Source organism: Somniosus microcephalus, chromosome 12, assembly GCF_052327205.1.
Source record: "Somniosus microcephalus isolate GS21.2 chromosome 12, FLI_Smic_1.0, whole genome shotgun sequence".
In the NCBI taxonomy this organism is placed as follows: Eukaryota; Metazoa; Chordata; class Chondrichthyes; order Squaliformes; family Somniosidae; genus Somniosus; species Somniosus microcephalus.
The window spans coordinates 33892852-33920474 of NC_140998.1; the positions used below are offsets into that span (position 1 = coordinate 33892852).

Genomic DNA, 27623 nt, shown 5'->3' on the forward strand with positions numbered 1-27623 from the left:
AGATTGCTGAGATTTGTCAGACCAGCGACCACAAAAACCCGCCTATCCACCCCCCCCCGAGTCTTGGCACTTGCCACCGGCATAATCACATCTGGTAACCGGTGGCAACGAGACCTAGGCGTGGCTCCCCTCAGTGACGGCACCTCGTGGCTCCCTCATTTCCCTGTGCGGCGTGTGTTTTGAGTGTTGCAGCATCCCTTCTCCATGCCATCAGGGCGGAGTTGCATTGTGCACTCGGCAGTGGCCGGTTTGCTGCGGCCACTCTGTGCACGCTTTGCCCTTTAGGCCAACAGCCCACTCCCGGCCTGTGATATAAAAGGCCCTTAAAGTAACAGGGGTGGGGGGGGGTCGGGGTCATTTTCTACTTGGGCCGCCTGGGCATTAACCTGGCTGAACGGACCGCCCACCCAGCGTAGAACCCACCCGGTCTCCACCCTACAATGGGCCAGCTTCTGCCGTGGGTGGGGGAGCCGCTCCACTAGATCAGCAGTTCTCAAACTTTTTTGGTTCAAGGACCCCTTTTCAAATGGATTAGTAATCACGGACCCCCGCCCGCCATCTAAATTAAAGAGCGGGGGAGTGGGATTAATTGGATAGCCGGTACAGGCACGAGGGGCTGACTGGTCTCCTCCTATGCTGTATCATTCTATGATTCTGTGATAATAGAGGTACTTGTCATGCCTTCTTGGATGCGGGCTTGAAAGGGTTAATGGTTGAACTTTGCTCTCTCTTTACAAGGTATGTTTCCAGTTTATTGTTTGGAGAGAGGGGTGGAACCAATAAAAGCAGCGTTGCCTTTTTTTTAGGAGGCTGCTGCGACCCACAGAGTTTAGGGTGACAAGCGTTTGGATCTACAGTCGTGTTGGTAGGAAGCCATCTACGGGTTCAGTGGGGTGGGGTGGGGGGGAAGTATCTCGGTCAGCCAGAAGGAAACACTGCAAGTCTGGTAGGAAGTTACAGCTGAAAACCTTTCAGTGAGCGAGTGTTGCACAAAGGAGTGGCAAGGCAAATGAATAACAAGGTTGTCCAGATAAGGTGGACATGACCTTTCTCGCAAGCCTTTATTTTAGCGAACTAGCCATGTGTTCCTCAGAGTCGTACAAATTCGCAAGGAGGAAACCTTGAGATGTTTTAGCACCATTCAGCGGGCCGTTGCTTTAATGATACAGTTGGCCTCGTTCACCTCAGCTAAGTGGCTGCTTTAATATGATTGCTCAGAAAAGGTAGAAGTCAAATCAACATAAGTAGAACTGAAATAACAACAGAAAATGCTGGAAAAACTCAGCAGGTCAGGCAACGTCCGTGGAGAGAAATTTGAGTTGACGTTTCGGGTCGAACCCTTCTTCAAAACTGGAAAGAAAAGAAAATAGATCGAAGGCAGGGCTGCGATCGGATAAAAGAAGTGAAAGAGACAAAAGAAGTAGAAGAAACAATAAAAGGTGTTCGAAGCCAGATGAGATGGTAATAGGCTGAGATTAGGTGTGAAGTGTACTGGCAGGGCAAGAGATAGCTGCCAGGTGGGAGAGAGAAACAAAAGGAAAGGGGGGCGGGGGGGGAAAGGAGTGGAAAAATTACAAGTAAAAAAGTAATAGGGGCCGAGGTTATGATCTGAAATTGTTGAACTCGAACTGAGCTGGAGTGAAATGATTTGCCAGCGAGGTTTAGACTAGAGACCCCGCTTTTTGTTGGCCTTTGGAATGGCCACTGTCACAGAAACACTGCAGTTGCACAGCATTCAAACGCACGTCTTTCTCTGTATCTGCCACAGACAAGCAAGGAGAGGTGCAGAAAGAGGCAGTTTCCCAGAGAAGGTGATGAGGGTGGGCATGAGCGGCTAGTGTCACTTCTACACCACTCTCTCGATGGGACTGGCGGTAATAGCAACAACAGCTTGTATTGATATAGCGCCTTTAATGTAGTAAAATGTCCCAAGGTGCTTCACAGGAGCGTAATCAAAGAAAGTTTAAGAGGGGATCAGAATTTCCTTGCTCCATTGCTGTAAGTTCATCGGAAATATAGCGGTACCCTAGGCCTAAGCTCCACAGCCTAGATTGAAGGTCAATCAGTTTGCATATCACTTAGATAGGCAGTCTGATCAAGAGAGGGTTTTGGATTTGGCAGAGGGTCCAGAGAGGGCACCTCTCCCTCCCCCGCCCCCGCCCCCCCCCCATTTTCTATTCTTCTCTCCCCCCGCCACTCCCCCACCCCATCTGAGGCCACCCTTTGAAGAAATACGAGTATTAAAATGCAGTAGTAGCCAAGGTTTGGGTAGAAGGTAACCACAGAGCCTGTATATCCGGACAGCACTCTGCATACTAAGCTTAGGCAAGACACATCAAGGGATTTATTCCATGCTACTGCACCCCTGGCAGGAAGTGGTGCTTGAAAGGGAGGGTGTGAGTTAGAGACAGGGCTACAATATTGTGGTCCCGATTCTCTGACCCGAGCTACCTGTGAGTACAGCTCCAGACTAGAAGTGACGAATCAGTGAATTATCCCCGCAACTCCACCCCTCCCATAAAATATTAACTTGTACAGATAAGGCGAGCCTGTAATATTACTTCAAGTCAGGCCAGAGCAAGTCAATTTAAATTGAAATGTAAGTTTAAAATAGATATTGGGATTTTTTTTTTTAACTTGCAATGTTTGGAATAATATGAGGTACGGTAGTAGCATTAGATATCAGAGGTGTTAAAAATGTGGTTGCACTGCAGATTTGATAGGCTGGAGTACCGGACAAATGGTCGAGATAGGTTTATCCTTACCTCTTTGTGTGCTTAAAACAGGCCGCTCTTTCCGATTGGCTGTTCGTTGTGCCAGACTGGGATGTGGTAATTCTCGCATTCTTGCCAATCTCACATGGCAGGCCCGCATCAGTCAGTATGTAGTGATAGTCTGATAAATTCATGGCTACAAAGCCAATCTCATTTAGGGCATCATGACTGTGGGCTCTGTTGTTGACAGCAGCAACCACTGGGTTTGGATATGCCGCTGTTTTCAGTAAGTGAGCGGCAGATCTGAATCTGAGGTCCTGTTCTCAATGAAGCTCGAATATCCTTTTCGAATTAGACTCAAAACTCTCAACTCCCTATTTGCAAAGCTTATCGTAAGGATCTATACACTAAGTGACTCCCTAATAGCTTTTAAGATTCTGTAGTATAGGACTTTTCACCACACACCCACTGCCAAATTTCCTGTTCCCCCCCACCCCCCCACCCCAATGTGACTAGACAGTGAGTATCAACAGACTATTTGATTGTCCATGTCGATCCTATCAAATCTCGATAACTACATGTGGACTTTTCAACAAGGGTCATTGGACGGTGATCAGGAGTCGCAACCATTGCCCATTTTAAACCCTTTCCCCACAGGTGCTTATTTTACAAAAAGAAAGAACTAGCATTTATACAGCGCCTTTCACGGCCTAGGGACGTCCCAAGTGTATACAACCAATGAAAGATTTTTCTGAAGTGGAGTCGCTGTTGTAATGTAGGGAAACGCGGCAGCCAGTTTGCACACAGCAAGGTCCCACAAACAGCAATGTGATAATGACCGGATATTCTGATTTTTAGCGATGTTGGTTGAGGGAGAAAGGTTGGCCCAGGACACCGGGGAGAACGTCCCCCCTGCTCTTCTTCGAAGTAGTGCATGTGGGCTCTTTTTGCGCCCACCTGAGAGGGCAGGCGGGAACCTCTGCTTAACGTCTCATTCTCACGGCTGCCTCTCACCCAGCTAACTCAGGTCAGGGAGCAATCTTGGTCTCTATGGCTCAGTACTTCTCCAGGCAGTTCACTTACCTATTCGATGGTCGCTGTGTTTAAGGTAGCAGATCCTATAGAAGAGAGCTGTTGTTTCAAGTGGGATTTTTTTTTTTAATGAGTGGCAAAAGGTTGGCAGATGCCAGATTCTAGAGCTGAACCACTGCGATGGACCATTTCTGCAACATCTTCTGTGTCAGTGGCAAATTTTGAGCTGCTAAATCCATCTCGTGGCTGGCAGTTTGGGCTAATTGGTTGACATTTTCTAGCTTCCGGCTATTTAAATCAACCCCTGTAACTTGTGCAGGCTTTGCGGGAACACAGCAGCTGCATTTTTGATTATTATTATGTCTTCTTTTTTTTTCTGTCCTTTCCGAGGAAGGATATTAGTGACCAGTGCAGATTCAGTTCTGTAAGCTGAAGGGTAAGGCAGCCATTGTAGCGGAGGCCGGTGCAGGAGCTGCTGTGGGGTTTTTTTTCATATGGAAATGCAGAATAATGGGGTGATTAAATAGAGCTGTATATAAAAGTACATCTGACATTAGAATTAGCATAATACTATGTAGCCTAAGGCTGAGGACTTTATTTGCCATCTGTGACTGAGCAAAATCCCCCCGGGGGCGGCTAAAATATTCTGAATAAACTCAACCCAAAGCCTTATTGAAAGTAAAATACCATTTCTGGCACATCATATTGATTTTGCTTAATTGTGGTGCAGCTACGAACATTTAGTTACTGATGACTTTTGTACTGCGTGACAAGTCGGCGAGCGCCTTTCCGACTTGAGAGGACGGGTTTACACGGCTAGCTTTTGCCCCGCTATTGACGGAAAGGACTAATCCCTCGCCTCGATATCTTTCCTCTCTGTTCAAGATTGTAACCGAACGGGGATTATTATCCTTCATTAAAATTTTTTAGTTGCTGTTGTTGTTGATTTTGGGGATGGAGGAAAGGAAAATGTTCAAAGTAAAGGAATGGCACTCGCTTTTAGAGGGAACTTCAGGAGGCTTTTCTGGTATGCAGGCCAAAAACTCCTGTTGACAAACACCCTTTAAAACTTGTCCTGTGATGCAGCAATGCAGGATTGGGACAATATAATTTTTCTTTTTGGTGCATTCGCTCATTTTGCCAGACTCTCTACTAAAAAAAACTGTGTTGTGTCGCTTGTACTTTGGTCACTGTTTCTCTGTCCTCATGCTGGGGCTGCATTGCATCCTTTTTATTAGAGGTTGCCAGGAGGCACCCAGGCAACAAGTGTCCATTGGCTGTCCCACCATAGAGCCCTCACATCCCAGCCTGTATCCCGTCGTCACCAGACATTCACTGATGCGCGTTTTTCCCCCGATAAGGCAGGAAGCCCCGGGCTGATTTTCAGGCCCCCCCCCCCCATCTCTAGGCAGGGCATCCTGAGACCAATGGTCACACCCCCGGCTGTGATCAACTGTGTCGTCGATAATACCAACATGGAGCGGCTAATAGGAGCAGGCTGAAAGGGCCAAATGGCCTCCTTACTTCTTATGTTCTTAGCCTCCTAAGAAGCTGCTCGGGCCATAAGAACATAAAAAATAGGAGCAGGAGTAGGCCAGTTTCTACCTTGCCTGCCCCACTTTGTCGATTTTAACCACCGGACCTCATCTAAATGCCACCAGTCCACTCCCCGGCCCGGAATAAGCAGGATGGGGGGCACAAAGCAACTGCTGCCTCCCGCAGATCAGGCGACTTGGCGTGCAGGCATTGGGGGAGACGAGGAAAAGCTCGTCCGGCCTCATCCTTACCTGCACTCAACGTGAGGGCCCAACCGCCGCAGAACTCCCGCTGCGCTCCCTGTACTGTGATGCCTCATATCCTGCAGGGGCCAACGGTCAGCAGTCAGATTCATTTTCTCGTATATATTCAATTAGCCTACTGATTCAAGAAAACAACCTTTCAAAGTACAGCTTGCCCCCCGCCCCGCCCCCACCCCCCTAGTTTTTCCCATCCCCTGTGAATGCACAGGGCTTTGCATCCATTATTTGTACCACTGAACTTCACCTCGCATCATTAGGCTTCTCCTGTTTAATGTGCACATTTTGGCTGTACGGTTGGTTTGAAGTCGTATGTGGGACCTTCAAACTGGCTGCATTTTAATCTGTGCATCAGAGGAAACAGCTGCACTGGGCGCTGGAAATCTACGCAGCCAATGCTGAATTTGTTGCTGCATTCTCTCCGCGCCCCCCCGCCACCCACCACGCACACATTTTCCCCCTCCTCAAAAGGCACTGGCTCTTGCTGGGGTAAATCCCAGCAGGTAAAAGATATCCCGCTCTCACCTGATGTCCATACTGTCCACCACTGGGGGGGTAACTGGCTAGCAATCGGGACGGAATCCCGAGCCAACTTTAGTTCCCCCCGCGCACCCCCCCCCCCCCCCCAATCTCTGGATAGTGACTGTACCCACTACGCCACTGTTGGAATTCTTCCGCATTTTAAAATCTCTGAGGAGTAAATTGGCCCAAGTGGGGCATTGACTGGTGTCTTGATCTTGGTCGACAGCAGTCCAGGAAATCCCAGCAACCTGTCTCAGTTCTCAGTTGGTCGCAGCTTCTTGCATCTAATCACTTGTGGTACGATAGTGCAGTTACTGGACCAATAATCCAGCGGCGCGGTCGGAGAATGCGAGCTCAGACCCTACCATGGTAGTTTGTAGAACTCGAATTCAGATTTAAAAAGCTGGCCTCAGTTAAAGTGACCATGAAGCTGTTGGGATTGTCGCAAAAATCCAACTGGTTCACTAACGTCCTTCAGGGAAGGAAACCTGCCGTCCTTACCCGGTCTGGCCTATATGTGACTCCATCCCAAACCAACCTGGTGAACTCCTAACGAACTGCCCTCTGAAGTGGGCACTCAGTTGTATCAAACCGTTACTAATGGCTTAAGGAGAAGGCCCATCACCACCACCACCTCAGGAAACTAGGAATGGGCAATTAATGCCGGCCTTGCCAGCGACACCCACATCCCCAAGAATACATGTTAAAAATTGGGGATTCCAAAAGCACCTGTTCGCTGAATTCAGCAGTTGTTCGAGTTCAAATGCCATTTGCTCTAATCAAGCGCTGATGATGTGAATGCTTCAGGAGTTTGGGCTTTTAATAAATGAGGTGGCTGTTGAGCAGTCCATGAGGGTCCCAGGTCAGTTTCCCCCCGCCTCCCCAGTCTGCACAGAGTTAGTCAGTCTCGGGTCTGAAAGTGCGAGTGCCTGGATGTCCGGTGGGGACAGAATCACGGGTAGCCTCTTGACACTCATTGTGGCAGCCAGTGACCCACATTGAGTCAGTGCCTTTAGGAAATGAGGGTGAAAAAAGATGCAGCTTTGACATTTGGACCATAAAATATGTTTAATTTTCAACCCCAAGCTCTCGTCACAACCTGACGTTCATTTGTCTAGGTTTAGTCATGTTAGGACAGAAAAGGAAACAGGCCAAGGAATCAGTTTGCGTATCACTCAGATGAGCAGTCTGATCAAGAGAAGATTTCGGACTTGGCAGAGGGTCCAGAGAGGGCACTTAACCCTCCACTTTCAATTCTTCTTCCCCGCCCCATCCCAGCCCACCATTTGAAGAAATACTAGCATTAAAGTACAGTAGTAGTCAAAGTTTGGTGTAGAAGATAACCACGGTGCATCTGGACAGTACGACAGTACACTCTGCATACTAAAGCTCCACCCACTGTGTGTGAGACCAGAGGAAATTATACAGGGCTCACTGTGGTCTGGCACTAGTCTATCTTGCTTAACTATAAAGACAATTGGTCGTGTAATTTTCTTTTGTAAAATCGATTTCTGGGGGGCACTGATTACCAGTAAAACAAAGACATATTCCACTGTCCAGAATTTCTTGCATCTTTTGAAGAAGGAGACGTTGCTAAGTTTTTATTGTCAATTACTGAGAGTGCAGTGCAGTTTGGTAGCATCACTGCGCCCCTCTACTTTTTAATTGGGTCACTTGCCGTTGATATTTCACTGTTGTGAATAATGTCTATTAAGTCACTGCTGTCTTGTTTGCTTCCAGAGAAGAATTGTTAGTATTACGATAAAAAGAATTGCAAATAGTGGAAGTCTGAAAGCGAAACAAAAATGCATGGCAGGTCCAGCAGCCTCTGCAAAGGAGGTGGATTTATTATTTACGCCCTTTATCAGAACTCAAGCAAGTACAGGAAACTCTTGTTTAAACAGCACCTAAATATCCGGAATTCTCTATTAACCGGAAAAATTCATACTCCGAAAACACCTCAATAACCTGCAATGTTGCCGAGTCCAAGTCTCCCATGGTGGCTGAGTTAGTCAGTGTGGGTAGTTCTCCAAACTGCCACTACTCGGCTTCTTGGCACTGTCAGAAGTCCAAACACCTCAATAACAGGAGTCTGACTCTTTGTTTGTTAAAAATAGCCTTGGTAGATAACCCTCTCCGTCATCCGGAATTTTTAATCAACCGGCGCCATCCCGGTCCCGTCGGTCAGAGAGTTTCCTGTATTCACTTGTAGTTGCAGAAACTCAGGGAAAAAAGACAGGAGTTTACATAGCAGCTTACCCCTTCCTGGGGATGTCCCAGAACATTTCACCATCAACGAAGCTCTTTTGAAGTATAGTTACTGTTGTAATGTGGCCAAATGCAGCAGCCAATTCTGTGTGCAAACAGCAAATGAGGTAAATGACCAGTTAGCCCGTTTTTGCTGGTGCTGGCCAAGTGAGGAAAGTTGGCCAGGAACACCAGGAGAACGTCTTCAAATAGGACCACGGTTCCAGCTGAGCATGTAGAAGAGGCCCGATGGGTGGGGGCGGGGGTGGGGGGGGGTGGCAGGGGGGGAAGAGGTGGTTAACATCTCACATGAAAGATGGCACCTCTGACGTCTTGGCACTCCTTCAACGCTGGGCCAAAGAGTCAGCCTGGATTATTAGGTGCTGGAGACCCGGAGCGACGCTTGAACTCACAACCTCCTTGACTTGGAGGTGAGAGTGCTACCAAGTGAACGAAGCCGACACCGGGAGAAAAGGATTGGGTGTCTGCTCAGAGTCAGATTGAGTAAGCACCGACACAGTCCCACTCTGAAGTTACAATATTTTATTGTGTTTCAGGTCAGAAGGCTGACCTTTAATTTAATAGACAAATGAGACAAATTTACTAGTGTTCCGTTGCCACTTTCTTCTGTTTTATAAATCCCACAAGACCCAACACTCTCAACATCACATCATTCAGCACTGCATACATACATTATCATTTGTTTGCTCTGCCCCATTAATGACTCCCCTCTGTATTTGCTAACCTATATAATGTGGCTATGAGACTGTGTCTGTGTAATGTCAATTACCACTTAGTTGCTAAATGTATGCTCTGCATAGCTCCATTAAAATTAAAATACTGTCTGTACATTGGCTCGTGGGATTAGGCAGGAGGTTTGTGTAGATTTACTATGGTGGGAGCTAATGGAAAACATAACTGTTAACAATCTGAGGTTTTCAATTAGCCATTCTCTGATTGATTTTTATGAAATCTCATCGGCTGATAACTATGCATCGCTGAGCTAACCGCAGCACACGCTGGGATATCAACAATTTTTTAATTTAAAAAAATATATAAAACCACATTTATACCTAGCAAGTTAAAAAAAAAAAGTAGCAAGTTCTGAAGGAATACTGCATCTGCAGTATTTTGCTTTTGTGTTGCTGGAGGAATACGAAGCCTTTTGTAAGTGTTCCCGACAATAGTGTCCCTTTACTGCAAGTTTCATAAACCCTGTACCAAAATTGAATTATTCCTGGCTTGAATTCGTGAGACAGGACTTTGCAATTTTACTTTTGCCAATTGAGTCTTATTGCACTAGCGCCAAGCGTTGGATCAGGAGTTCTGTCCAATCTTACAGGAACTTGTTTTAACACAATAGCTGGGTCACTGGTTCATGGTAACTGAAAAAGTTCAGTTCCATCTTTATATACAAGGGATTTTCACCGCTATTTTGCGGTTGACTTCTGTGAGTTTGCCTATTTTCCCCTGAAAACTATTGGGCTCGATAATTGCACATGGTTTAAGCGAGCTCTCCTACGTGACATAAAGGTCGATGTATTTAACAGTTTATTTCTGGATTATACGCTCTTTTTCTCCGGTTGGCATGTATCAAAGCTACTGAAATGCAGAGTCCAAAGTTAAAACTTCACCAAAGTACATGAAAGAATTTCCCTGCAGATCTGAGCAAACCAAACCAGCGCCCCCTTCAGGAGATCTGACAGACATGGATCTGTAAACTTCCCTTTTGCAGAAGAACTATCAAAACATGTCAAAGTAATAGTAAATTATCAGGATTTAAAAGCTGGAATTTTATTCAACAGGCTTTGCTTATATCTAGATAAATACATTGGTGAAGGGTATCTCGATGAATAACCAAAGTCTGAAAATTGTATCTAGTTATCTGTGAAAGAAATACGGGACACAGTTGGGCCTTCACTGATTCTCCATGCACCATTGTCTGTAATAAATCTGTCAACGTAAAGGGAGCCAAATGCGTCGCCCTTTGAAGGCCCTGCCTTATAGGGTAACCCGTTTCAATTATGAACAATGAGCCTGAATACAGAGCGTGAAAGAGCGTGTCTTGGCTTGTTTTCTGAATTCAACTAGGTGTATTTTATCAGATCGCCACAGGACTGCTGGAGGACCACGGGATCTTTCCATGCCAGGCAATGGCGGGGAAGGGGGATGGCTGGCTGAGGTTTAGTGATGGCGAGTACTACATTCGCCCCCCGCCCAGCCGTCAGTCAGTCGCGACCCTCATTCCCGTCATTAGGCTGAAGGGACGGGATAGGGCGGAATGGCACCTGTAGGGGATCATGGCCACCCTTTGATCAAACTACTTAAAAAAAAACTTTGCCGTGAATTTACTGTACTGATTTCAATTAAAAGCTCACTCGCTTGGAGTTTATTTCTTGCATATTTCTCAAAAGGCTAAAATTCAAAATCTGTCAGCCAATAAGTTCACCTTTAACTGCTGATAGATTTTTCTCCCCCTCCACGCCCCCCCCCTCCCCCCACATTCCAACAAATTCAAAATGAAAACTCTGGGTGCTCATGGCATCAGGGAGCTGGTTTGAAGGAAGAGTTGAGACCAACAGTGTGGGTTAGCTGAATTAACATCACTATTCCGGGTTAATGACTAGCTCTTACTGATGGTTTAATGACTCGCTCTCTTACTGAGGGTTCAGCTCTCTTGTGCTGTGGGGATCACTTGCTTCTCCGGGTCAGAACTCCAGTGATACCTTGAAATGTCACCCTTTTAAAACAAAAATGTGAACAAAGCAAATTGCATTAAGGTTGCTGATAATTCTTTGTAAACTGGTACACCTAGTATATCGTGCTTAGTGCGATGGATTCGCTGTTCACTCTGGGCTTGAATCATTGTTGCGTTTTCCCTTGAGTTTCACCTATATCAAAAATGTAATTGCTTTGTATAGCCCAGTAGGGGCAATGATTTCTGCATTAAAGAATACAATGATTAACCGATACAGGAATCCCACTGGTTCAGCGGCAACGTGCCTGTCTTTGAGCCTCACAAACCAGTAGGGTTGCAGGCTCAATCTGTGGTGTTAGATGACCAGGGAGAGGTAGGGCGTTAAGACTGACCGCAGTGCCCTTGGGTTAGAGAGGGGGGGAAAATGACCACGGCTTCCGTTCCTGATTCGCTGTACAGCAATCCCCTTTATGTAAGTGCGCACGTGTTCAGACAGGTCCGGCATGCTCAGCTAGCCTGCCAGCATTCACTGTCAAGGTTCACACGTGAGTAAAGGTCGCTTGGCCACCGTATCCAGGAAGAGCCAGGATCCCAGGGAGACCTCCAAGACGGGAGGGGCGAGGAGGGAAGAAATTAGAGAGAAAATAGGAAAAATCCAACTGGTTAGATGTCAAGTGGCCACTTAGCTAGTTGCATTCAACCTAAATGCGGTGTTTTCTTTATCGGTACAAACCGCATCAAGGACCTCTTATTCTTATACTTATAAATGCAAATATTAAAGAAAAGAACCAGCATTTCAAAATTTAAAAAGCATATACCATTTGATCTAATACCTATTGGGAGAGTGTAGCAACAACTTTGTACACAATCACCGCAGACACTTTTTAGGACCAGTAAAAGACTGTGGCCTAGAAATTCGGTTTTGGCGCAGCGAGGGCTTTAGCGCCGGAAGTTAGTGCCGGCGCTAAGTCCCCCTGCGCGCGCCAAAAATTCAGTAGCGCCGCGCCCAAACGGCTGCCGGCGCTACTGAGGGGTCTCAGCGCCTCAAAACTGGCGCCACGCGCCGCATTGCGGCGCTATTCCGGCGCTGCGGCGCCCGCTGCGGTGCGGCAGGCTCGGGAAGTGCAGGCCTCCTCCTTCCGTTAAGGAGGAGCTGCCTGCACCCGGCCGCGGCCCGCGATAATCTTTTTAAAAATGAGCCCGGCACCTCGGACAAGTGCCGGGCTTGCTTCTGTTCCGGGGGGGGGGGGCGGGGGGAAGTCCGGGGAGGGAGCTGCGGCCAGGCGGCCGGCGGGAAAGCGGCCGGCCGCCGCGGGGCCTTTAATGCGCCGGCGCAAAGTTCTGTAAGGCACCTCTGCCAGAACGTTGCTTGCGGCTGCCACGGGCGAGGCGGCCGCAACTCAATTTCCGAGTTCGGGCGGGTTACCATGGCAACCGGGACGCTGCGCACACCGATGACGTCATCGGTGCCGGCGCAGCGCTACTGGCCTAACGCCGATTTAGGGCCCCTGTCAATTTCTAAACTGGCCATAACTTCGGCGCTAGGCCCTCTAGCGCCTCAAAAGCGGCGCTAAGGCCAGTGAATTTCTAGGCCTATTAAACCAAACAAACCCATTGCTTAGATCAACGCCGCCTACCCACTTTCTCATTCCCTTCTCTCTCCAGAAAATAGGATTCAGAAGCTAAGGGATATCATTTAAAAATTAGGAGTGATTCGAGAATTCCTGCAAATGGTAGTGGGCGTATGGAATAAGTTACAAGGGAAAACCTTTGAAACAAATGCTACAGGTTTAGGAGACAGCTAGATGTATTTCTTGAGCAGGAGGAGGATGGAGGGGTATGGTGAGAGGGTGGAAAATGGGTTGAAGTTAATCAAAAAGCTGGTGAGCCTGATTAGCCGAATGGTCTCTTCCAGTTCCTGCGGCTTGATGCCAAGGACACGCTTTTTAAGTGACAAGAAGTTCACAGTGCATGGCATTGTTTTTCTCCATAGAGCTGACTGATCTGTACAGATCTACTGCCGGTACTGTGCTGAAGAGATCTGAGAGAACTTAGTTGGAAATGTTTAAAAGCATCTTTGTGGAAATGCTGGCGGGTAGCCGTGAGAGCGTTTTCTAGGGTCAGCGAGAAGATATCGAAACTCAATTCATTTAGAGAATGCTGATTACATTGTAAGTTCACCTCTGGAACACTTCTAATGAAAAAGCCATGTGTTCGGTGGATGTGTGTATTTTCAAGTGGGGGCCCTTGCTTGTTTCTATATTTTACTTTCTTATTTCTCTTGGCTACACGTCCATCTGAACCTGTCAAAAGCTGGTGCCCAGTTGAATGGCTCATGCTGAATTTCAGCAATGTGAGGAGACAAAAGCCCCAAATCAACAAAATAAATATTCTTTGCACTATGTTTTGTTTTAACAACGATATAATGTATATGCTTTAAGGTGGTGAGGGGGAGAGGAGGAGGAAGGCAAGGTTTGTTCTTGAGCTGGCAATTTTCTCATCCACCTATCATTTTGAACAACTTGGAAGGGAGGGTTAAGTCCTGTCAGTAAAAGATAAAGAATTAGGCTATCATATTAACACAATGTACTGGGACAGCCTTAATGAAAAAACATTAATGGCATTCTTCATTGAGTAGTGCAGCAGTGAGCAGGTCATTAAAGTTCCCCTCATCAGGAACCATATGGAAATGGCTGTAGAGATCTCCAGTAAATTTTTAGAAGTATAATTGAACAGCTGTCTCTGATTAATTGATTAATTCAAAGCCAGGAGAAGCAGGTAAAACCCAAGGTGAAGGATGCGGCTGCACATTAAATGGATAGAATACCACTCCTGGGACCTCCTTACAGGTCCTATGTTGTGAGGATGCAGTCGGTCGACAGTGTTAATATCGAGCTGGCGGCTCCTGTGGCTGGAGCTCGAGAGGACTGGGGTCTGCTCAGATAACATGCTTTAATTCAGAAGCTGATTGCGACCATTTCCACGGGGCAGATAAGCATTTGCAGCAGCCAACAGTGAGATGTTTCTACTGTGCATGCTTTGTGGCTTTGAATGTATTTATTTTCTCTTAAAATAAGTCAATTTATTTGAGCCACCACATACACAATTTGCGTCACAAGGCACATTTCGGATTAAAATCCAAGATTAAAAGCAAGGGCTGATGAAGGCTGCCAGCTAGCTGCTGCTCGGAAGCACCTTACTGTCAACCAGAAGGCCAACATTTGGATCATGCTCTCCCATTCACGCTCGGGATTACGTTTGTCAGGTTGTCAAGAGGAGAGGAGGATGAAAGTTCTCTCCTGGACTGGTCACACGCAACATCTTGTGACTTGACCAAGGGAACGTTCTGTTTATTGCATCTGTGGAGATAAGTGCAGACTGGACCATGTTAGCTAAGGCGGGGGGGTGGTAATATGAGCGTGGGGCCAAGATAACAGGCTTGGGGGCGAAGGAGGGGGGGTTAAAATTGAGGGAGGCAGCAGAATTATAACAGCAAGAGGAACCATTCCATAAGGAAACTCTCTTTCATTCCTGCTTGTCTTCCAAGTACTGACTGACTTAAGATATTTCGCTGCGGTGTATCAACGGCTGCAATAAATTGAGCTGTGAGAATGCAGCTGATTTGGCGAGGACTGACTGGTCTAAACAGTTGACCTCTGTGACTGTTAGAGGTCTCCGGTTTATATTCATTTACCAGCAGAGATAATGCTACATGATTCAGTCCATGCTTTGTTTGCTAATTATTGAAAAATAGCTTTTGGATGCCTGTGCATTATAATTGATTCTGTCACAGCATTAGATTAAACTAATAGAAAATTGACTTTCATTGAAATTTTAAAGTGATGAGACCAGCTACACACACCATCCTACAATCTCTCTCTCTCTCTCCTGCACCCCCCGTTGTGTTAAAGCCAAGACACATCACGCTGCTCTAACTCAGCCTTCTGAAGACTTCAACACTGGAATTCCTTGCTTGCGTCAGTCGTCCCTCCCTCTAGAATGATACCGCCCAGAAAGAGGCCATTCGGCTCATCGTGTCTCTGCCAACTCTTTGGTAGAGCTGTCCAATTAGCCACCCACCCCGGTCTCCATAGCCCTGCAATTCTTTATTTTTCGAGCATTTATCCAATTCCCTTTTGAAAGTTACTATTGAACCTGCTTCCTTCACCCTTTCAGGCAGTGCCATTCCAGATCACGGCAACTCACCGCATAAAATTAAAAAAAAAATATTCTCCTCATCTCCCCTCTTTACAGGCTTGCCGTCCCCGAACTGCGATTTTCTGATTTATCCTTTCTTTTGTTCCTACTTGTTTCAGCAACTTGGCGAGGCCTCTGCACAACACCCCTAGGTCTGCAGATAAGATTTTCACATTCCTGCACCTGGGACTATCGGATCACCTGGGCGCATGGAGTTAAGGGAACATTGGGCAGGGAGGAGCACACTCCCCTACCTGAGCTGGGACAATTTTTTTCCCCCCCATCCATTTATTTAAAGGGCCGGAAAATCAGGGCGGTTCCCCACTGACCAGATGATCTTCCCTGCTCTGACTTTACCTGCATTTACACATACCAGTGGTCCAATAGCTGTAGGTGCAGGAACAGGAAGATCCACTCTAGTAAGATCATGTTGTCTTCTACTGATTGTGGGATTGAGACTGCTGTCCTAACTCGCACCAAGTCCCGTTCACCTATCGCCCCGTGTGCTGGCTGACCTACATTGGCTCTCGTTCCAGCAATGCCTCGAATTTAAAATTCTAATCCTATTGTTCAAATCGCTCCATGGCCTCGCCCCCCCTCTCTCTGATAACACTCCTATGAAGCGCCGTGGAACGTTTTACGACATTAAAAGTGCTGTATAAATGCAAGTTGTTGGTGATATTATTTTAACAAAATGCATCTTTCTGTTTTCTTGCAGGTAAAGATGAGCCTTCAAGCTACATTTGCACAACATGCAAGCAGCCTTTCACGAGCGCCTGGTTCCTGCTCCAACACGCACAGAATACACATGGATTCCGCATTTACTTGGAGACGCACCCATCGAACAGCCCTCTTACTCCTCGGATTGGCCTGCCACCCTCCTTGGGCCCAGACCCCATCTCACAGTCCCCTCTTACTACTTTCCTGGGTGAGAACAATCCTTTCAACCTGCTGCGGATGACTGGACCTATCCTTCAGGAGCACCCGGGCTTTGGCGATGGTCGTCTCCCCAATACTCCCCCCATTTTCAGCCCGCCGCCTCGCCATCATCTAGACCCGCATCGTCTGGACCGCCTTAGTGCTGATGAAATGGGCTTGGTATCTCAGCATCATAGTGCCTTTGACAGAGTAATGCGCTTGAACCACCCACTGGGTATAGAATCCCAGACCATGGACTTCTCTAGGAGGCTCCGAGAACTGGCAGGGAACAGCAACTCCACTCCGCCCTTGTCGCCCAGCCGTCACAATCCTATGCATCGCTTACTTCAGCCCTTCCAGCCCAGCCCCAAGTCACCGTTTCTGAGCACTCCGCCACTGCCTCCCATGCCCCCCAGCAGCACAACCCCTCCTCAGTCGCAGGCCAAGAGCAAGTCCTGCGAGTTCTGCGGGAAAACCTTCAAGTTCCAGAGCAATCTGATTGTCCATCGGCGCAGCCACACAGGGGAGAAGCCGTACAAATGTCAGCTCTGTGACCATGCCTGCTCCCAGGCCAGCAAACTGAAACGTCACATGAAGACACACATACACAAGTCAGCCTCTATCACAGGCCGGTCAGACGATGGACTGTCCACCACAAGTTCCCCCGAGCCCGGCACCAGTGAGCACGCTGGCGGAGAAGGCTGCGGCCTAAAAGCCAACATAACGAATTTCAACACTGGCCTGGTGAATGAGAACGAGGAGGAGGAAGAGGAGGAGGAGGAGGAAGAGGAGGAGGAATTGGAGAATGAAAGCCGGCCCGAGTCCAGCTTCAGTATGGACTCCGAGCTGAGTCGCAACCGAGAGAATGGCTTCAAACTGCCAGTGAACGAAAAGCACTGTGTTCTGGGCAAAGTCATGGAAAATGTAGGCCTCCGTGCAATCCAGCATTACAGCGACGTGCTGACTGACAAGCAGAAACGTAATATCTTCTCGAAACGATCGTCTGACGGTCAGAGAGACACTGGAGACGAAGACTCTGTTGCAGGAGAACTGGACCGGCCGGAAGACGGCACAGTGAACGGAAGAGGTTTTGGTCCCGGCGAGCCTTTCCCTATCATGTTGCCTCGGAAACCTCCTCCTATCACCAGTCCCTCTCTGTCAATCGCTTCTGCGAAAAGAATCAAAATGGAGAAAGACCTAGACTTGTCCTCGGCCCCTTTAATTCCCTCCGAGAATGTTTACTCCCAATGGCTGGTGGGCTACGCAGCATCAAGGCACTTCATGAAAGACCCCTTCCTGGGCTTCGGCGACTCCAGACAATCTCCCTTCGCCACTTCTTCCGAGCACTCCTCGGAGAACGGCAGCCTGAGGTTCTCCACCCCGCCCGGGGACATGCTGGATGGGGGTCTCTCGGGGCGCAGCGGCACGGCCAGCAGCGGCAGCACCCCCCACATGGGAGGGCCCGGCCCGGGGAGGCCGAGCTCCAAGGAAGGGCGCCGGAGCGACACTTGCGAGTACTGCGGCAAAGTGTTCAAAAACTGCAGCAACTTGACAGTGCACCGCAGGAGCCACACCGGCGAACGGCCTTATAAATGCGAGCTCTGCAACTATGCATGCGCCCAGAGCAGCAAGCTGACGCGCCACATGAAAACGCACGGCCAGATCGGCAAGGAGGTTTACAGGTGCGACATTTGTCAAATGCCCTTCAGCGTTTACAGCACCCTTGAGAAACACATGAAAAAATGGCACGGAGAACACTTGCTGACAAGCGACGTAAAAATCGAACAAGCAGAAAGAAGCTAAAGCTCCTTGAAGTAAAAAGAGACTTGGTTTTAAAAAAAAAACACACACACACACAAAAATTCAATTGTAAAGCTTAATTAATTGCCAACTGAGAAAGTCGGCCCAGAGTGCCTCCTGTGGCACTTAAATATTTTCAAGGTATAATTTGTATCTGAGAAGCTCAATCAAACCTGAGGGTGATGTAGAGGCAGTAAAATCATGTTGAGCCTTTTCAACTGTGCAATAATTTCTGTATTTATTATTTTTTAAAAATATTTTTTCAAGCATCATGTGCAGGTACTTTTTTTTCTTTTCCTTTTTTTTTCGTTGTTTGAAACTTCTTTTTTTTTGGGTATCCCTTTTGATTTTACCCGCTTTTTTAAAAAAAACTGAGATTACTTGCATTTTGAGGTGCAGATCTGTAGAAATAACCCTTTTCTCGGGCCGCTGTTTATGTGGACTTGAATAGTTAAGCTACTCAACACAGTAATTTCTTGAATAGAAGCCGCGTTTATTCATTCTTTTATTTTATTTTTGAAAAGGGGGGGGGTGGGGGTTTGGAGGACGGATTGGAATTGCACACAAAAAAATTTTTAAAGAGATTTTTAAGAAAAGAAAAAGCCACAGCGGATCACAATCCTAATCGTAGCACTTAACAGGTTTTTATCGCAAGCTGGGTTCGAAATGTAGCACTGATCTCGCCAGCCTCTGGTGTCTGGAACTGCCGTTGTCGGTTTTTTTTAGTCAATGACGCCTGGCTAAAGCTAAGACAGTTTATAACGATTTAAAAAAAAAATAGAAGCAGGCAAATGAGAGAGGCAGTTTACTACCTGGTGCCCAGTTGTACCAGCCAGAAACTTAACCTAAGCAATAATGGACATTTAGTTGTGTTATTAATTAGTGAATAAAATGCACAGCCTAGTAAATCTGAGCAAAGACGAAAGTGCATTATTGCCAACACCTACGGATACATCTGTGCTCGATTATGAGCGATATGCATTATTGTAGAAATTCACTGGTATTTTGCCAATAGGAGTAGATGGTCTTTGGCCATTGTGTTAAATAGCTAAATTTGTACCTGAGATATTTTCCTTTTTTTGAACCCGCACCTTAACATATTTGTTTTTTTAATTATAGAAACTGCGACTTCTGAACAAGAAACTATGGGAAATCTATGGTCCAAAAGGGTTATGGTATACATTAGGGAACAACTGAGATTAAAAGTGTCAGTGTTGCTTAGCATAGCATTCACAATGCTGGCACTATAAAAAAAATGTTAATGTCAGTTGACGGTTTTTATACTGCCATTCAATTTGACATGAGTGCCTTGAATATTTGATCTTCCTAATGAGTCTCTGAGACAAATGCAAAACCATTTTTTGTGAAGTAAAAAAAAAAGTACTGATTTGAAGAAGAGAGAAAAAAAATCACACAACAATGAGAAAAATGTACGTCATTATAGATTCTAGAGTTCTACACGCACCAACAATCCAGCTTTGGTAAACAAAAACAAACAAAATAAATCAGCGGACCTTCACGCCAGCCGCTACAAGTTGGTGAAGACGAGACAACACCCCTTCCCCATCCCCCCACCTCCCCCCCCCACTTGCCCCCCCTACCCATCTAATCAACTTCGGAAAACCAGTCTGCCGGTCTGTGCTCATCAATTGACGCTGCAGGACGCTGCTTAAACTGTGGGAACCCCACTGTAGCAAGGCTCAAACGTTTAAAAAAAAAAGACGCCTCCAGAGTCCCGACAAGAACGTAAAGACAGTTACTCATCAGGAACAATGGCTACTCCTTTTTTTTTTGTTCTGAACAGACTTTAGTGCACTCAGTCTCGAATAAGTTTACAGTATTGAATATATACAAGGGTGGAAAAAAACAACAAAAAAAATTGTGTGTGCGTGCGTGCGTGTGTTTGTTGAATGATCAAGAGGTTTTTTTTTTCCGAAGTTTGCTTAGTAAATACATGGATGCCATTATGGCCATGTGTATATTGGTTCTCTGATTCAACTGGTGACGGGGTTTAATATATATATTACAGTTTCTTGATCACTGTAAAAGTGTACCAGTATTTGTAATAATGGAGAATGCCTGGGCATTTTACAAAATGGAGCGAAAAAAAAACAAAAAAAAAATTTTTTTTTTTTTTTTTTTCAAAAATGGAAATTGTTGCAGTAAATTTGTGGGTCTAAAATTGTACTTGTCACTGTAATTGTAAAGTCTAATTGACTATCAGTTTTAGTAGACTTTTTTGCCTTGGGTGTTTTATCTTTTTTCAAAAATTGTATAGAACTTGTATTGGGAAGAACGATTACTGCTACCATATGTAGACAAGAAAAAAAAGTAGAAAAGTGCATATTCATGTAATTGCTTTGCTTAAATCACATTCCTGACCTGTACTTTTTTCCCTCTCTGTTTCTCTGGAATGGTTACTTGGTATTGGTTCATAATAGTGTAGGCACTTGCTGTATTTATACAGGAGCTTGTATTTTTTAACTGTTTGCTTGTCCTTTTAAAGGTACAACAAAAAAAGGTACCTTTTTTTTTGGTAGTGGATTAGAAAAAGAACACACAGGCTGCCATAATATATTTTTTTAATTTTGGCAGGATAAAAATAGTGCAAAAATAATTTGTATGTTCTGAAATCTTATTGTACAGGAGAAAAAAAAAAGGTCGTGTAACGACCTTTTGTTAAAAAAAATACAAAAAGGAATTAGGAAATGCATTGCTGGTCACTGATAATTCGATTTTCAGTTGTACAGTTTCTCCCCCCCACCCAGATTTCCCTGTTGGATATGCACGGTTTACAGTTTTGCCAGTCTGTTTCGAGTTTGTTTTTTTTTCCTTTGTGATTTGCTGCCTTCACTCTCCCTGTTCACACGGACTCTGTTCCGATCTGTGGTGGTCAGAGTTAGATCAATGTAAATCCGACTGAATGAAGACTAAAACGTGTTGAAGACAGCAGATGGGTTATGTCGTGTACATGCTGGGCAGGTGTATGCTCACAGGGATGAGAAGTTTCATTATTTTGGGCACATTTCTGCCATTTTGTTTTTGTAAAATAGTTGCCCAGTTTTTCTTTCTTGAAGAAAAATGAATGATTAAATTAAAGAATGATTTGTGCAGTAAGTAGTTACCACTAGATGTCACTAATGTGCCCAGTTATTAGTGTGCTAGAGACCACTAGTGGTAAAGAATAGATAACTGCATTTCTCCACAGTGGAACTACCTTCAGTAGTTCCATATTTTTATTTTCTCCTCCTCTCTTGTCCCTGATGCATCCACATTGCGCGCATGGCACTGTTTTGTTTGACGTTTCCATGGGGATTTGGGTTTCGGGCCTCCTTGATCTGCTGCTGTGTAAAACCGATGAGGCAGGTAGAAGTATGTGTTGATCTAAACTGCCATTTGGTTTCTTGTGTTAACAGGATCATTCACTCCTTATTTCACATTCCACGGGTTCCTCAACATATATAATGATAATAATAGGTAAGAGGTGGGATGAAACTGTTTGTATTTTGACACTTTGAAATTTGCACTAAAGGGGGGAGGTGGACAAAATAAACCATTCTGGACGAATAACTGTATAACCTTTAACTATCAAGGTCTGAAATATTTGCACTCCACTACCTAAAGACATGGGCAGCATTCATTAACCTCCACGGATTTTAAGTTGCTTATCAGCTTCTGCGCTAAGTGACTTGAAGTATCCAGTTGTCAGTGAGTTTGATATTCAGGCATTCCAGTGCATTTTCTGTAAATAAAATGTAGCATGAAAGCTGTAGAGACTCCATTGCATATCTGTTAATCTGCAACTATTGCTGTTTGGGCTAGGTTGTGTCAGCTGTTGACAATTACATATTTTTAATCGATATTTATTTATATCAGGTGACAAGTGACCATTTGCCCCAGTTTTCTAAAGCTCTAGTAGACAGTGTTCTCTATGATGCCTTTGTTTCCCCCGCAACCTTCTACCTTCCACAGGTAGTTCAATGAGGTGGAAAGTAGGTCAACATCATTCCAAGCCAGGGCAGTGTTTCAGCCCCATCAATCCAAGAGATGGACCTCCCTTGGGTTGGGCAACAGAAACAACAGTGCCAACTTTGACCCATGTGAAATTCTCATTGGCCAAACCAAAAAAAATTGTTGAATCAATCAAGTCAGTAAAGTACAATCCATGGAGCCAACCCCCTTCTTCAGTGTAGAGTTGAAAGCCCTTCTCGAGGCTTCTGCCAGTCTCCCTGGCCTGACAGCCTCCATTTTCCGAGCACGCGCTGGCAGCAGAGAACTTGGCCAAATAACGCCCCTGTTACGTCTTCCTTACGAAGCACACAGATGGCGGAAAGAGCACTGTGGCTAATTCTGCAAATGACACATCTGCCATCACTGCAGTAAAAGAGTGGACCGGAAAGTGGACTTAGGAATAATACTTAGGAATAATACATTGACATCAAATGGAAAATATCATTAGGTTCCAAATAGACGTGTCATTATTTTGGAGTTTTATCTGTTGACAATTGTATATTTTTAATTGATTTTTACTTTTATTTATACAAGGTGACAAGTGACCATTTGCCCCAGTTTTCTAAAGCTCTAGTAGACAGTGTTCTCTATGATGTCTTTGTTTCCCCCGCAACATTCTACCTACCACAGGTAGTTCAATGAGGTGGACGGAAGGTCAACATCATTCCAAGCCAGAGCTGAGTTTCAGCCCCATCAAGCCAAGAGATGGACCTCCCTTGGGTTGGGCAACAGAAACGATGGGGTCAACTTTGACCCATGTGAAATTCTCATTGACCCAACCAAAAAAAAATGTTGAATTAATCATGTCAGTAGGGTACAATCCATGGAGCCAACCCCTTCCAACCAATGTAAGGTGGCAATGTGCCCTCGATATACTCCCGTCCTCCAAGTGGTGCTCTGCACACAGGAAAGTTTTCATTTTTAAGTAAATAACTATATGGGGGGGGCGGGGGGGGAGGGGAATAGGTAACAATACGAGAATGTATAGGAAAGACAGGTATCGCTCATTTAGAGAAGGTTTCATACCACTGAAGGGAGGCAGGGAACTGAATCTAATGTGTTACAGCAATGTTCTACAGCACAGTCTTTTCAGCCCACAAAGAGGGAAAGAGGTAATCATCTCGGTGATGACTAAGGATCTGAGTATTGACAGACACCACATAGACTCCAATGGACACAGAACTAGGCGAACCTAGATTATTTTCCTGAGTTGTCACATTTCATCTCTTGAGAAGCCATGGATTTACAGTACGGAAGGAAGCACCTTCTGCTGAAAATGCCAGATGCCATTACTTGGTGCCGGGGATTAATGAACTCTAAACTGAGCCAGTGTGAACACAATGGGTTCATGTAAAGAACTAGTAGTACCTGCTTTCCTAAAGTTGACTAAAAAAAATACACTGGAAACGGTAGTTTATTGTACAGGTATCCACCTATGAATAGTTCACATTAGGACAGTTTAGGATTCATTGATTGCTCCTTTATGTAGTGGTGTTTAATTCTCTGACATTGGTCCCTGTCACTATTTTGTGCTCGGGCTGTGCTGCTTTAGCAGCTTCTGGCATTGTGTGCCACCACACAAGATTCAATTCCCCATGCTGCCCTTTACCACAAACCAGTCAACATTGTGTACTTTTCTGTATATAGATTTGCAAGGAAAAAAACCCTGACAAAACATTCAAAGGTTAAGAGCTCACGTTTCATCCCACCTCTGTTAAATACAGTCCACAGGTTGTTTTATCATGACCAAAACACTTTAATGGTGCTGTTGTGTTTTTAAGAATTGTACTTAAAATGCAAAGCAAATCAATGCCACTTGAGTTGGACCTATTTGTAACGGCAAGGCAAAATATTTTATTAGCTTTTTTTCTATTTCTGTATTTAGAGCTTTTTATTGTAACTTGAGATTTGGTCTTATACTACAAGTTTGAACTATTTATTATTGCTTGTGTTGTGCTCTGTTTAAAACAGACGCACTTTATCCTTTTTTTTATGTTGAAGTGCTGACCAGAGGTCACATCAGCTTGGCTTTGTGAAATATTTATTGTTCTGTTCTCTGTACAAAATCAAGCCCTTTCCTAAGCCACACTGTTTTCAGCTTGTGTCTACCATTTCATTCATACACTCATCCAAAATGTTTGTCCCATTTTCAAGTGAAAGAAATAAATCAGAAGTTATCTTTACAATCTTCAAACCTTTACCTTTCTGCCTATTTTATTTCCCTTTTCAGTATCTGGGTTTAAAGATATACGTTTAGCAGTTAGAACCTGCATGACTGATGGTATCACAGGTCAAGTCGAGCACAATCAAGACTGAGATAATAAAACCTCCGATAGCACTATATAATGGAACATACGTGCGATTCACTCTGTGACACCTGGTTGAGTCCGAAAGGCTCACCCATCCCGTTGTGTGGGTCAGTAATGATCAGATTTTTGTTAATAGGTTATCAGTTAGTACGTGGACCAAGGGCACAATGTGACATACCATTGGGGATTAACCAGTACACCCTGTTTTTTTTCTACCATATTTTAATAAAGGACCTTTCAAGCCCAATTTATACCTATTGAGCAGCATCCCATCCTTTGGGTATTACACACAAAAAATCCTTTGGTACTTTTTTCACTCACAAATGAAACAACATTTTTCACTCTTTGCGCTCCCTTTTTCGGTAGACAGTTGTCCCATTGGTTTTTTACAGTTGCACTTTTTCATTGTCCAAAGTTGAGTAATAATAAAAAAAAATGGACTGCTTATATTTATTTAAAAAAGGCTCCTCTGTGTCTACTAGATGTAATGGTTCCTTTACTTAAAGGATGACTTAAACTGATCATTTTAATTAAGATTTGTTTCAAATCTGGTTCTTTTCTAAACTTGGCAGGAAGCAGCTGAGCCTTTTCAAGATAACGCCCTTCTGGAAGGGATTTGTTTTTGTTGAATTTTCCTATCTACTAATTATTATGCATCCATGATAAGTTAGATCACTTTCTGAAACAAAACCTAAGAATGGGATTTAATTTCACAATGTCTGCAATAACTACATAGAATTGGGGTCACATAATGTAATGAAAGTCTCAGACAGTGGCCGCATTGTGGAGGGCGGGCTGCTTTACTGAAAAGGAAAGCTTATTCAACAGGAGTGCTTTGAGTTAAGTGCCATATAACCTATATAGCAAAATGAATAGAAGCCACGCTGGACCTCCTTGAGTTGGCAGAAACCCAAGTACAGTAGAGGTACAATCCAGCATGTGCCGTGGCCAAAGAAACGATGAACAAAATCAATATGTAAGTGGCTTGAGCAAGAAAAGGAGTACCTAGTGAATTTTTCAGAATGGGGAGAAGCCATTAGGCCTAGCAAGCCCCTCCCATATCACTCAAACCCTTCATTGTCCAGAAACACATATATCTTAAACCCATTTATACTGTCCATGTCAGTGCCCATCCCTGAGAACTTGCTCCACAACTCTACCCCCCTGGGTCCCACCAGCCTTCCCACTTTCACTCCTAATATTGCGGCCCCTGGTATTAGTGAGCAATTGCCTTGGATCAACTTTTAACAATCCTTTTCATTATCTTGAAAACTTGCGTTAGATCACCTGAAAGTCTTTTGCTCACGATAAAATGAGCTCAATTTCCGTAACCGTTCCTGTCATAAATTCCTGATCCTGGGAATTATCAGTGTTACTCAAATGGTTTGCCATATACAGGACTTCTGAACAGTGCTTCTTAATAACAAATCAACTGGAATCTTAGAATGAAGTATATATTGGCTGTTAATGGTCACAGTGTAAAAGTCCAGTGGTATTCTATAGATCACAGTCGGCATAGACAAGTTGCAAGCATGGGAGCTGGAACTGTTACACAGATGCGACATATAGTGGGTATAGAGGAACATCGCTGGAGAAGACAGCAAAGGATTGTTTGACCCAAGAGTGCTTGGTATATTGGGTACAAAGGGAGAATTTTGCACTTTGTAGCAGCTGTAGTCCCTCAAGCACACAAAATAGGGAAATTTAGAGTTTACCGCATTGAATGTATACCTAATAATAAAGAAGTGATGTTTCTAGTAAAATAATCTTCCTGCATAGCATGCACATCAGTCGTACTTTTATCATAACTGTTTGGCTTAACCTTCTTCCTGTCACATGCACAATAAGCAAGACTGAACTAGCTGATTAAAAATAAGCAAGTCTACCTACTAACCACTAACTTTCAATGACAGGCTCAACAGATAAAACAACAGTGAGACAAGACTTGCACATTAAGACGTCCAAATGCCTATATCATCAAAAAGGTCACAGGAGACTGAAAACGTGCACAATAAAATTTCCCAGCTCCTACTATTGAAACTCCTGTATAATAAAAGATGCACAAAAGTGTGCTGCAAGTTCTAATGTCAAGGTTCAAATAATGTTACAGATTTATTCTCATCGTTTTTGCTTTCGTTGGAACTTTTTAATAGTCTTCTAGCATACTGCCAATATTACAGCTTGTGGTAAATTTTTACTCACTCCTGTGCTGCAGTTCTCATAAATGGATTTAAAAGCCCTGCTGGTTGGTACCTCGGTGTAATAATGAATGTGTTCATTTTCACTACTAAATTGTACATTAAGTCAATGCACCAGTTAGATTCTCCTGAGTGGGGTTGAATGGAGCCTAAACGTTAGAATCAAACAAATTGTTGAAAACTTGACTCGTCTTCAAGATTTGTTTTTTTCTAATAGAGGAAGGGATAGGGAAGAAAATTTATACAAAGCCAAAATTAACAAAAACTATCCACATGCCTTGAGTAATGGTACAAAGCCAGTAATTCTCAGCAGGAAGTTTGTTCTATGCCCATTGCTCATCTCATCTCCTCATTACATAAATTTAATCTCTCTATAAACTTAAATCAATTCTTTTGTCATCGGCTTTGATGACACTCATATTGCTTCTGTAAGCAAGGGGAGCATTCACTGTTAAGCATTCTGTCCATTTTCAGCCTATGGGCATGACCTTTAGTAAGTTGCTAATTAAAATATTTTAGAAAATTCATTTAGGGACATACTGGCCGTTTATGGAAATTTACTTAAGTTCCAAGATGGTTATGGTTGCCTCCACTTGAAAATGATCTTACATTGCATGCCTTATTCTGGAACTTCTGTGGAAAGTCGAGAGCATTATTTGGAATGTGTCGGGTAAGTGTCGAGGCGGGGACCAGACCTGTTTGTTTTGATGGTGATATTCACTGGTGTATCAGTGGCATATCTCCCCACATTCGTTCCATGGCATTAGGAAGAGGTTTGTTCAATGCTTATACTCGCAAAACCTCAGGTAAGAAAAAACCTTTTAATCTTGGGATCTCGCAGATCCTGGTCCATCTCTTGTAATCACTGTCACCTCAACAGGTGCAATGTTAAAATGCCCAACTTAGAGACAGTTGGACTTTGAAGCGAAGGAGAAAGGAGAGGCTAAGACTCATTGCTTTGTCAGATAAAGGAGTCCCATTCAAGGGGCTAAAAACATCGTATGAACACCAGATATAAACCACCTTTAATTAATATGAAGCTAGCAGACATTGGGATATATTTTCCTTTGTGTAAATATACACATTTTGTTGATGAATTATCATTGTTTTCTAATTGAAACAATTATGCAGTCTATAGAATGTGATCCTACAGTGGTCACTTGAATACTGTGGGGAATTCC

The 27623-nt window shown here is 44.6% G+C and overlaps 1 protein-coding gene across 2 annotated transcripts in view; it reads left to right on the forward strand.

The window, feature by feature from the left end:
- Positions 1–24133, forward strand: part of LOC147109118 (B-cell lymphoma/leukemia 11B-like) — a 237607-nt gene extending 213474 nt beyond the window's left edge. Inside the window, exons 3-4 of one of the 2 annotated variants that reach the window (XM_086002742.1) lie at positions 15925–17806; positions 19044–24133. In XM_086002742.1, coding sequence (XP_085858868.1) covers positions 15925–17806; positions 19044–19059 — 1898 coding nt within the window. In that variant the 3' untranslated portion in view covers positions 19060–24133. Of the gene's footprint in view, positions 1–15924 lie in introns of both variants that reach the window. The other variant, XM_086002741.1, reaches the window with a different exon arrangement.
- The last annotated feature ends 3490 nt before the right edge of the window (positions 24134–27623 follow it).